The sequence below is a fragment of the Theobroma umbraticum genome, unplaced genomic scaffold, assembly GCF_002168275.2.
Source record: "Theobroma umbraticum cultivar Fairchild unplaced genomic scaffold, ASM216827v3 scaffold_81.0, whole genome shotgun sequence".
Classification (NCBI taxonomy): Eukaryota; Viridiplantae; Streptophyta; class Magnoliopsida; order Malvales; family Malvaceae; genus Theobroma; species Theobroma umbraticum.
Genome location: NW_018397268.1, coordinates 1,535,066 through 1,548,131, shown reverse-complemented (window position 1 = coordinate 1,548,131; position 13,066 = coordinate 1,535,066). Strand labels below are relative to the sequence as shown.

The window sequence follows — 13,066 nt, the reverse complement described above, 5'->3', positions numbered from 1 at the left end:
TATATATATATATATTCACATGAAGAATTGCTTCACAGATAACATCAGACATTGATCATGGAGATCTTTCCTTATAGAACAGATGAAAGGACACCTGAAGATTTTATCCATAATCATGAAGATTTTAAGTACACTTTATCATTCCCAAATCATTATCATCATGAGATGGAAAGATAGTATAGGAAGATATACTCAAAACAGATAGAAAAAAAAAGCTGCTAAAACTAAGATCCTACTGTGTATCAGAATACAAGAAAAGTTATTGGAACATAAACTTTTTTTTTCCATTCTGCTCAGTCTCATTTTCTGCATAAGAGGCCTTCACCTGTTTTCTAGGGAAAATCAAAGAGATGACATAAAGGGACAAAAAAGAAAAAAGAAGAAGAAGTTAGACTGATGATCTCTTGAGATCATTCTCTTGCACAGTGCTCCATACATTACTTCACCTTTGGTAGAACACCAAGCCTGAGCTCAAGATCCAAGTCCTCCATGGAGCCTACAGGCTCAAGTCCAAGAACCTGCCACTTATGAGGAGAATATGTCTCTTTTGAAACTATGAATGGCAGTGCTGAAACAGTAATCTTTGGTCGTTTGCAACTGATTGCCTCCTCTCCACAAGTGATCACAGTTGGCCGATTTTGGGAAAAGACAGGATTCAACCCAACAGACAAATTGGTTTCAACATGATCATCATCAGAATCTAGGCACACAGAATCTGCCCCCCACGCCAGCTTGATGCTCTTTTCTGCTTCAAGTTTTGAATCTGAAAAAATATTGTTGAAACAACTTTTTGTAGTAGAATCTGACCCATGTAACTGCCCTTTATGCTGTTCTTGAACAGGAGAAGTAGTACTAAAATTTTCTTGAGTAGATAAAGCTAAAACCCTAGAAGCTGAAAAGGTTGAGGGAACAGAATTATGGTCAAGATCATCAGTGGAATCTAAAGTGCCAGCCTGGTGTGGTAATATTTTAGGGTCATTAGATGATTTTAGAGAAATTTGTTTGTGATTCTGATGATGAGGAACAACAACTTCATTCTGGGAACTGAGAGCAGATTGCGTAAGCCTAGCTCTATCCCTCCTATGGACATTCATGTGACCACCTAGAGCTTGAGCTGACCTGAATTCTCTCCTGCAAAAACTACAAGAATATGATCTAGGGGGCCATATGCATCCCTCCAAAGACCCTGCTGCATCTTCTGCAAAAGCTTTTTCTTCCCACGAGTACTCACTTAAAGAGTTCATTGACACTTGAAAATGGGGCTTCAAAATCCGTCTCCTCCGCATCCACGTCCAATACTGAGCCTGTTCCATTTTCGATTGGTTTTAAAGACCAACAAGAATAATGATGAAAACAAGCAATAAGAGATCAGATTATAGACTTTGGAACTGGTTTGACATAAACTTCTGATCAGTGGAATAAGAGTTGGAAAGAGGTTAATATAGAAGGAATATCAGAAGAGGGGTGCCATGCAGGTCTAATATCACTCACATTAAATACATGAAAACTACTTCCAAGAATCTAAAGAGGAAGCAGCTCAGTTGAAAAGGTCTTGTTGCTAGCTTTTTGTGGGGGGTGGGGTTTTGCTTTGGCTCATCCAGTGAAGCTACTCCTTTGTTTTTTAGCTGATTTGATACACAGTCATTGTTACTTTGGTATTCTTTTGGGCAATTTCTTCAAAAGGGTCCCATTCTCAGCAACTACCAGACATTGATACCACATGTGTGAAAGAACTAACGGTCATTAATACAAAGCTGGATATGTAGCTTAATTCATTAATCTCTCTGTTTGCTTGGTGTACATGACTGAAAGCAACTTTCTTTCTTTCTTTTTTCTTTATCTCTCCCATTTCATGCTCATTTGACAAATTCCTGAAGACCAGAAGAGTCCCAATCCAATTAGAAACTATTTTAGGCAAGACAAGGAGGACATGTAAACATGTTCAGCTTACTACATAAAATGCACCAGGTTTAATTTCTTCTAATCAGTTTGTTGTACGGTAAGTAAAAAAACAATTATGTAATTGTAATGATAAAGTTCAACCTTAAGAACATGTTCGGAATTTTCTATTGCTATGTTTGTTCGGGTGATAACTCTATTATATAGAGTTATTTTGACATATTTTGAAAGCTTAAATAGTTAGATCTTTGAAATTTTAAGTTCGAATCGTAATATTTTAGATATTTTTTTAGTTTAAGTTTAATTATTTATTGAGTAGTTAATTTAAGTTATTTTAGTTAAATTATATGTTATTTTATTTTAAATTACTTTAAGAGTAATTACTACTAATTTCTCTTATTATTTTTATAAGAAATTTGATGAAAATGGCTCATTTGATGAAAATTCATGCAAATATAGTGATGACTTTATTTGTATATATTACAGTATTTTAACCATATCTCTATCTACAAGAATTCAAATGAAGTGATTCCTAGACCACTAGATTTTTAAGAGAAAGGGCTACAACTTTTATGTTGATCACTTTTCTCAGTTCGGAATGGATCATGGTTAAAATATTTGTCAATTTCAGAGCACTGCAGCAGTATGCATAAACTGAATATAATATAGTTTTTGACGCATATCTTTCAATCCAGAAGTCCAATTAATATGATTATTGATTCATTGGAAAGTTAAGAGATAGGGCTAAAATTTTTATGTTTACCACTTTGTCTAGTTCATATCATATCAGGGTGAAACTTATATTTGAAATTGATAGACTTTCATAGCATTGGGAGAACAAGGTTGTAGTATTGATGAAAAGAAGCATACATACAAATTTTCAGAGAGCTCAACGCTGCAGCACTGGAAAAGTAGTGCTGCAGCGCTGGATTATTTACAAAAAATAAAAAATTAATGAGATTTTAGAAATTAGGTTATTTGGAGCTTATTTAAGGAAACTTTTTCAGAAATTTTAAGGAGGAGGCAGCATACGATCATATTACTTAATTTACGTATAGGATAAGAATATACCTATAGGTCATATGTAGTTAGATTAGAGTCTGAACTAGCAAATCAACTCATTAAAATAAGATAAAGAAGAAAGGTAAGATTTATACGAAGTGTGAGGGATATTGTAAACCTAAGCTTGTTTAATTTACTTTTTACTGAAGTTATTATTGCTTTGATTTTTTTTTAGTTTAGATTTTGGTTAATTAATTTAGTTATTGGAATTTGATTGCTTGGATAAGATAAAATAGTTTTAATTTTAATACTTAGTAAAATTTTAGATCAATTCTCTGTGGAATCGATACTCTACTTACTTATATACTATCTATTCGATACATATACTTGCATAGTAAAATTTTATCTGGCATTGAGAGGATTATTTTACAAGATAGATATTTGATTTTGATTTTTAAAAACTTGTTCGAAAAATTTTTACGATATATTTAATTGAGATGAATGGTTATTTCATTTCTCTTTCATTCTAGATGAAATAATAGAGATAAGATTGGTTCATGAAATGAAATATTCTATTAAATCCGTAGTCTCCCAAATAATAGCTATTAAAGGCTTCAACAAATAAACTTTTAGTTCCCCATAGTTTTTTTTTTATTGTTTTCATAAAATAGTTATTTCATTCACTCAATTATTTCATTTCCTGAATCAAAGACAGTATAACTATTTCCTTATTATACACATGAGAATCCACTCAATCTCGAGTTAAAAAATATGAAACAAAAAATTCATTTCTTTTCTAACTGTTCAAATCTGAAACTTTTAAATTAAAAATTCGAGATTATTATCGTTTGGAATTCTCGGAATGACATAGAATAATACAATTAATAATCCACAATTTTCATAGTCAAAGTGATTGTGAGAAATGTACACCTGGATGAGTTTGATCATGTTCTTCAAACAACTTATTAACAAACAAAAAAAGGTTTGTAATTATAATTGATCAATCCTCCCCCCCTCCTCCTCCTTGGATTTTTCCCCTTTTTTCTCATCAGAATCCTTTGAAACAACCATCCAAACAAACATAGGAATCAAATTAAATGGGGACAATTGAGAACTAACAAAGCCACCCCATTAACGTATTTGATGGATTGATCACTACACTTGAAAAGAAAAAAAAAATTGGCTTTTGTTGTTGACCAAGTAGGACCAATTTTTTTTTTGTTTTATAATCATTTAAATCATTATAAATCAGGAAAATTAGACTGGGTTTTGTTCCTTAATACTGTTTTGATGTCATATTGACTTTAATTTTGAGTTGTTATGACACTTAGAATTTATTAAAAACCTTATCTTGGAACTGATCTATATATCCTTCCAAGTTTTTACTTTTCCTTTGATTTTATTCTACAAACAAAACCAATAAGACCAATTAGTAGTCCAAATTTGTGGCCACACTGCTTTTGGATTCATTATCTTATTTCTTGCTTTACATTAAAGGGGCAGACCGGCTTTATTAAAAGATCCAATTAGCAATCATACACTTTATACAATAGTAAAATGGCTCCCTTGAGGGTCATAGTTAGAATTCGAGACATTAATTAAAAGATTTTAAGTTTTAAATTAATGATTTAATTCTTTAAATGAATATATATATATTTATCATCGAATCGAATAGTCAGACATAACTTATAAAACAACATGACGTCCATATATATATATATATTAAGTTAAGTGCAATTATTTACCAATCAAGCTGGTAATTAATTAAGTCTCTAGCTAGTTAATGAAAACTGGGTTTCTTAGCTTAATTAGGTATACGAGGAATGACATAAGCTGATCATCACATGTCCTTATCTTCTTTCTTCCATGTCTTTGCTAGAACTAAATTTTGACAACTTGCCAAGAAATGATTCCCTTTTCATGCATAGCCAAGACCCATACAACTCCAAAATACACAAGTTAATGTATTTATTTCTTTCTTGCTTTGTGGGAGCAGGGTCAAGCTTTGCATAATTCCAAAAGCTTAAACTATAAGAGAGAAGGAAGATTAATAATACTTTAATAATCTGAATCATTGACTATTGAAGACTTTTCCCCTCTTTCTTTAAGCAAACATTGTCTTGTACCGATAGATTCTACCTAGAATGTCTTCATTCTTCAACTTGTTTGGGAGAAGGCACATTTGAAAATATAGAATCAAAGTTTTATTATGACTTGATTGCAAACCAACAAATGGGTTACTTAAAAAAATCGAATTATTTTTATTAATATAGATCGATAATGGAGAATATATAGCATATAATAGTTATATGTGTGTGTGTGTTTGTGACTACGAAAGATTAAGTGATGACATAATATGCAATGATATTTGTAGATTTTGATTGATTATAATTGTTACATTGATCTTGAAACTATAGATTATAGTAACTATTTTTGATGCTATTTCTTGTATCATATGACATTTGTTGAGAATTTTTCTAGAATGAAAACACTGACAGACTTGACTATTAATTTGAAGAGCTAATGTTTATTTATAGTCATGAATAATAAATATTCCCATGGAATAAAGCTCAACTTTTTGTTGATATATATATATATATATATAGATAGATAGATAGATAGATTAATTGAAAGCAAGTCTGTTTATATTGTATATAGTTTAAAGTAAGCTAAGGAAAATGTTAGCTGGTGGGTTAAACTTTTCAAAGGCATAAATTAATATCTTATCAATCAACACCATAGAGAAAGTACACATCAATATGTTTTGGACATGAAAACATGCATCTTGAAACTGCATTTGATTATAAGATTATTAAAAAGGTTGTTGATGTTGCCAAGAAAGCTGATAATAATAGAGATTACAAGTTAAATTTTGCTCTTCTTTCTTTCACAATTCTTGGTGTTTATAGGGGTACACAGATCATCACATGCACTGTCAGGACTAGAGATGTTTAAGGATCGAGTGACCTGTTTAATGTATTGAAAATATGAGTCGGCACCCAAATTCAATCTCGTTTTTTAATTATATTTTAAATTTAAAATAGGATCGAGCTAGATCGGACCCGAGTTAAAAAATTCTGTTTTGATTTTCGAGCTCGATTCAAATCGGGCCAAGCCTTCGGGCTTGACACTAGGGAACCGGCCCCGGTTCAACAAACAGGTCTAATCAAGGCATTAGCCATTTTCTTTCTTGTTGCGTTGGTTCAAATTCCAAGCCCACAAGCCTCCCTATAGGTCCTATCGCCATCAGCCCTCAGACCGAACCCCAATTGAGAGTTACAAGACAGTGATAACTACACGAGGATACCCTGTTCTCTGGAGGTAAGGCTCAAAAGTAGGCCCATATAAAATTGTTAGGCCGTTGATAATTACATTTTGGTCAAAGACTCGAAAGGAGGAGTCAAAGTCAACGAACAAAATTTCTTTCCTTTTTTTTTTGACGCTGGAATGTTCTGTCAGGCTCAACCACCTTATTAGTGTTTTATTAATAGGAAAAATAAAAGCATACATATGAGAGGGCAACATAACCTTACTTGCGAATTTACATGAGCACAATAATAATAATAATAATAATAAAATTTTATGAAGATTTTACTTTACTTGTGTATTTTTGGATGCTACTGTAAAGAAAAAAAAAACCCTTTCTTACAAAATTTTAAAAATAGTAAAAAATGATACTAAAAATAAATTAAGAGTGCTACTCTATTATATTTTTTTAAAATGAATAAAAGATAAATTTAATTTGTATAATCTAAAAATTTCTCAAAGCTCGCCTTTTGTCCCAGAAAATAATTATAGACTTTGTTGTGTGTGCCCATGGTTGGATAAAAAATTAACTACTTTTTTTATGAATAAAAAAAATAAAAAATTAGCTACTTAGTTGTCTTTTCTATAAATGTGCGAAATTTTAAAAGACCACGTGCGAAATTCTAAAAGACATGCCTTTCAAACATTTTCGAATCAACCCTATCAGATAACATATATGATGTGAACCTTATGGTTATCCTTAATTATCTAAACAGCTACAGCAAGCCCCTCTGTAGTGTTAGTAATTTTACCTACAAGGAGTTATTTAGACCAAAAATTTCTATAAAGCCAAAAATAAAAGTACTTGTATGGTTTCTAAGAATTTCTCCACCAACAATTTTTTGAAAATTATCTTTTGAACTATTATCAATGTATAATTTTTGGAGGTAGATACAATTATCTCAATAATTTCATAATTCGTTATATAATTCTATCAAGATCTAAGCCAAGTCTCCTATGCTTTTCATCATTTCTTTCAAACTCTTTCATTTTCTTTGATCTAAACCGATCAAAACAAGATTGATTAATCATCTTTATTATTCATTGACTTCCCGTTACTGTCATGAAAGCAATATTTTGTCTTTTGAAGGATTGAATCGGCTAAGGGCTTTTGCATCACTAGGAACCAAAATCATATGTTATCTAATTTCTACGAATTAAAAAAAATTGTAATAAATTTTATACATATCATTAATGACGATGAAATTGAACCATGTTTATATGTTTATTTATTTATAATTTATCGTCATTCGGGTCTAGTTTCTCTTATTTAAAAAAAAATTCACAATAAATTTCGTAGATGTGATTAACAACAATGAAATCGAATCATATGTTATATACTTATTATTCATAATTTTTCTGTCACTCATTTAATTTTCATATACTTTTTAAAAATCATAATAAATTTTATAAATATGATTAACAACAATGAAATTGAATCATATATTAAATTTTTATTTATGTTTATGAAAAAAGAATTCGAATTTTATTCTTTTTAAATTTGTCTTCACTCGTATCTAATTTTAATAAAATAAAAAGATACAATTAATTTTATACATGTGATTAATGACGATAAAATTGTTAAATATATTCAACAATTCAGGAGAGTAATATAAGATGGAGGAAGATTGAAGCATTACAAATAATGCTATAAAGTTAAGTAGTAGGAGGGCTTACATAATTATAATATCTAGATATTTTGTGAAAATTAACCCGCTATAATTTATTTAGATATTTTTTATATTAATGACGATTTTATGTTACAATGGTAATTAATTTATTTTATTTGAGTTCTATCAACAAATACTTTTCACAAAATACGATAATTAACAATTAATGTGATGCACTCGTTAGCAAAATACATATTATTTTACTTTAGTGGAACCTTTTTGAATATTTTTCATAGCGACATTGAAATACTGAATTCACAAAAAGTAGCACTCACTATGTTTTGTGGTAGGAAATGATTAAGAAAAAAAAAGTATATTATATTAAAATTATTATTACATCTTTTTTGATGTGCGTAAATCAATAATTATAAACACTTTATCACATTAAAAGAATATAAATATATTCATATTAATGTAAATAAATTTTACCAACTTAAAATTTATCGATAAATTACATTTTAATTGATAATATTACAAAGGAGAAAGTATAAATATATTTTTAGTTTACATAATATTATCAACAAGTCAAATATTATTTATTTAATAAAGTTGAATTTTTATGTGATTTTTTGATAATATGTAAATATCATAAACATATATTTCCCAGGCGGAATGTTGTCCCATTTTATTTGACTTTCCATATTTCAATTAATTAAAAATTTAATTACCCACAGTAAACTCATTAACAGTTAAACTCTCTCTGAACACCTTCATTAACCACCTTAATCCTAAACCAAATGGCTCTTTAAAAATCAAAGCCAGCTTCTCATCATCATTTTGATTTCACTGTCTTCGTGTCTTAACCAAGAAGAAGAAGAAGCAGAGGAAAGGCTGTATACCTTTCCTTCTTCTTTCCGTTTCCCCAGCTTCTGTAGTTTACCGGAAGAGAAAAGCAAGATGAGTCCACGACAGGATCTTCTGAAAACGACGGCGTTCTTCATATACCCGGAGAAGCCACGTGACATGGTCGTGCTTATCACCCGAATCGCCCTTCTCATCTGCCTCTTCACCTCCATTGCTCTCGTCCTTTACGTCTCCTTCTCGAACCGGCCATACCCTTTTATTCGGTTCACTTCCCTGGACCTGAAAATCGGCTCTGAAACTCCCGACAATGCCCCGACCAACATCTCGCATCTCCTCTTCGGCATCGGTGGCTCAGCCAAGACTTGGAAAGAACGACGCGCTTTTAGTTCGCTCTGGTGGGACGTGGAATCCACTCGCGGGTTTTTCTGGCTTGATGAAAAGCCCGACGAGACCGGGACCTTTAACGGTTTTGATGCGGAAGCGGGAGTTTCGTTGCCTTATCGGATATCGGGTCCGGAATGGACCCGGTTTAAGTATTCGAGTTCGAGATTTGCCGTTCGGGTCGCCCGAATAATATACGACAGTTTTAACTTGAAGTTGCCTAACGTGAGGTGGTTCGTGATGGGTGATGATGATACTGTGTTTTTCACTCATAACTTAGTTTCTGTCTTAGCGAGGTATGATCATCATCAAATGTGGTACATCGGAGGAAACTCGGAGAGCGTAGAACAAAACGTAATGCATGCATACGACATGGCGTTCGGAGGGGGAGGTTTCGCCGTGAGTTACCCATTGGCGGAGAAATTAGTCAAAGTATTGGACGGTTGTCTCGAAAGGTACTATTATTTTTACGGCTCTGATCAAAGGATATGGGCATGCATCAGTGAGATTGGGGTGCCACTCACCCGAGAACCCGGGTTTCATCAGGTACGTGGGTTCTTCACTACCATGACTTTCTCTTCTTTGGCATCAAAGTTTTGGTTTTACACGTGGCGAGTTTTTACCGAGAGATGGGGCTTATCGTCAAAAAGATGAGAAATCGGTGACTCACCCGACAGTGTCCACACGGTAGACTCCGACGTTTCATGGGTTTGTTGCCACGTGTAGAATTCTTTCTTCTCTCTCTTTGAGTTGCACTCTTTGGTTGGTGAACTTGGTCCACTGGTTAATGATTGCTTTCCCATCTTTACTTCCAGTGATATTTAAAGCTTACAAATCTTTAACTTCGCAGATTCACTGTTCTAGATTCCTTTGGTAAAGCCAATTAAGTTAAGTAAAACAACTTAATCAAAGCATTTTCCATTATTAAGATACTAATTTACATGACATTATAAATCAAAACTCTATCCGAATTCGATTATATAAGATGTCTAATTACAGTGTATCTGTTGTCATCCTTATAAATACGGTAAGAAAGACTATTACCTAATGACTGCAATTTGTCATTGGGTTGTGCTTCCGAACGAAGCTTTTAATGAATATCATTATAATTGAATGAGCTAAAATGTGCATGAAAATAGAATAATGTTTATAATGTTATCATAATTGTTGGCATAATGCTAAGAGTTATAGTAAGAAATATGGGGTTGAATTCTTGTTTGTTTTATAGCATAAGGCATGGGAAAGTTTTGCTATCTGTCAACTCAGATGACTTGTGAAAGTTTTTCTATCATCTCTGCTTGGTTTTCACGAAGCATCTTTGGGGGCCAACCACCATTAAATTTTTACAGGCCCCTTTAGATACCAACAAATTGAACAGGCCAACAAGTTCTAGGGAAAACCATGTGAAGGGTATATCCAACAGAGAAAGGTTTTGGCCAACAAATTTTTCATTATCAGTACGTTTTCTACAGTTGTAAAGATAGGGCCTAAAAAAGGGTTTCCTGGGAACGTGGCAAGCATACAAACAGACCAAATCTGTGAGATAAGATATCTCTGCTGGTTAGCTTAATTGGTTTTTCTGTCAATTTCCCTAGAGTTGTTGGAAGCTACTGGGTAGAATAACTTGTTTGTTTCTACTATACTACTTGTCGCCATCTCAAGCTTATCTTTACTTAAATTTTTCTTTGTCTGTTCAACTATTTGCGTCACTGGGGCATTGCCCATTCTAAATGATTGGGTTTAGAGAGCTTTAAAAGAGAAGCAAACATGATCTGTTGTGGTAGCTTGCATGTGGGTATGGTTTGTATCTGTGACATTTTATACTATAAACTCTCTCTTTTTTTTTTGACCTTTTTACTTGACTGAGCAGTTTCCTATTCTTCTTTTGAAAAGTTTTACAAGGAAGGAAATATAATGTACCGTACATTTGCCATTGCTTTTTGTCCACCTGTCTGGTCCCGAGTATCTGGTTGAGGAACTAAGGATCTGAAAAAATTAAAGTTTGATGTGTCCTTTCTCTGCATTAATGTCCATGCACTGCAGTTAGGTGTCAGATTGCCATTTGATGATGCTGAGCATCTAGCTTCAATGCATTTTCTTTTCTTTCCTTGTTCTCTCCGCCTGAATCTGCCTCTCTCTTATTTAAAGAAAGCATGAACTGATGAACATGGTGAATTGGACATGTGGCAGAAGAAAATCATTTGTTCAAACCTTAATTAAGGTTACTTTATTAACAATGGATCCATTGTAAATATTAATTTGATTCTTGTCCATGGCTCATTTGAAAACCTTTTCTTTTCCCTCACACCTCACAAGAAAGACTAGTAAAAATAATGAAAAGGAAAGAAGTTAGACTTGATGACCCACTCTCATCGTGAAAGCTGTTTCCATTGCTTCTATGATAATAATATAAATTAAACATGCATATAACGTATGTATATTGTGTTCCCAGGTTATGACTGCACTTTTATTTTTGTTAATCTCTTTTGCTTTTTGTTCTTCTTGTGTTTGACTTCGTTGAAATATTAAAGAATCCAATTCTTTATTGTTTTTGAGAAAATCATGATAATAATATATATATTTTTCACATAAAAATTTTCAGTTTGATATTAGAGGGGATCCATATGGTCTGCTAGCAGCCCATCCTATGGCACCACTTGTCTCATTACATCACCTTGATGGCTTGGTGCCCATGTTCCCCAACAAGACCCGGATAGACTCCTTGAAGACATTTATGAAAGGGTACCGGGTCGACCCTGACCGGATCCTCCAGCAAAGTTTCTGCTATGACAGCAAGAGGAAATGGTCAATTGTAATTGCATGGGGCTACACCATTCAGATATATCCACGGGTGGTGACTGCATCTGATCTGCATATGCCACTGCAGACTTTTAAGACATGGAGGAGTTGGAGCAATGGACCTTTCACATTTAATACCCGACCCATGCCAGCTGACCCGTGTGAATGGCCAATTGTTTATTTCCTGGACCAGGTCGACGAGGTTAGCACGAGTGGAACCCGGACCAGGTACAAGATAGCCAAGTCTGGGAAAACGTGTAATAGAACACACTATGGCCTTGCAATGGCTGTGAATAGCATCACAGTTTCTTCAATGAAGATGGCTCCAGATTATTGGCAAAAGGTAAGCTAAACTGGATTAGCAGTCAAAATACAGATACCAGTTCAGAAACATGTGTCCCTGGATCGAGCAATGCCAGTTCATGACTTAGAATCTTTACTCAACCTCTGCTGTCTCATCCAATTTAACATCCAGAAATGTAAATAGCAGGACTAATAATCTGGATGTTTTTATATACCTGCAGGCACCACATAGACAATGCTGCGAGATCATGGATCGAGGAAGCATAAAGAGTGGAAGCATGCGAATTAGGATTCGGAATTGCAGACAATCGGAAACAACTACTATCTAGAGGTAGGCAGTGCAGGCCTGAGAATTTTCTACTTATGTAAATACTCACTTACACGAGAGTATCGTTAGTATCTAGGATTTTTAATGGCCATTTTTCGGGTAGAGGAACCTACACTCCCCTTTCTTTTCTCATTTTATTTCCAATGCGCACTTGCGCGTGCATGTATATATCTATTGCCAAGAATAACGTTGATGAAAAATGACTCGGGAGAGTGATACTTGACCTTTTCGAGAAAGGAGAAAACTTTTGCTTGTTGTATGCAGCATTCAAGTGAAAATGAGTATGACATGCTTGAATAGATGATATTGAACCATCCAATGTGCAGCACTAAGAAAATAGAAGTTGTCCAATTTCCTTGGACGTCTCTCTATCCTATAGTGTAATCCATTAATTAAATGGAACTAAAGTTTTCTTTTCATAATTCAGTTTCCCAAGTATGGGAATGACACGAAATAAGAAATGTCAACATGGTTTCATTGTGGCAGCCTCCCTAGCAGCTTCACCATGCATGATACTGCAAGGGTCTGAATTTGATCCCCAAAGAAAATAAGTGGTCCAACTAGTGGCACTGAA

At 33.4% G+C, this 13,066-nt stretch overlaps 2 protein-coding genes across 2 annotated transcripts; one reads left to right on the top strand and one right to left on the bottom strand.

Annotated features, from left to right (window-relative positions):
* Positions 1 to 437: 437 nt before the first annotated feature.
* Positions 438 to 1,313, bottom strand: LOC110425023 (putative transcriptional regulator RABBIT EARS). The gene has a single exon (XM_021439778.1). It carries the CDS (start codon positions 1,311 to 1,313, stop codon positions 438 to 440), a length of 876 nt encoding a protein of 291 aa, XP_021295453.1.
* Positions 1,314 to 8,568: 7,255 nt separating this feature from the next.
* Positions 8,569 to 12,776, top strand: LOC110425022 (beta-1,3-N-acetylglucosaminyltransferase lunatic protein, putative (DUF604)). Its single transcript, XM_021439777.2, has 3 exons — positions 8,569 to 9,608; positions 11,665 to 12,204; positions 12,386 to 12,776. Exons 1-3 carry the CDS (start codon positions 8,775 to 8,777, stop codon positions 12,491 to 12,493), a joined length of 1,482 nt encoding a protein of 493 aa, XP_021295452.1. The 5' UTR covers positions 8,569 to 8,774; the 3' UTR covers positions 12,494 to 12,776.
* The last annotated feature ends 290 nt before the right edge of the window (positions 12,777 to 13,066 follow it).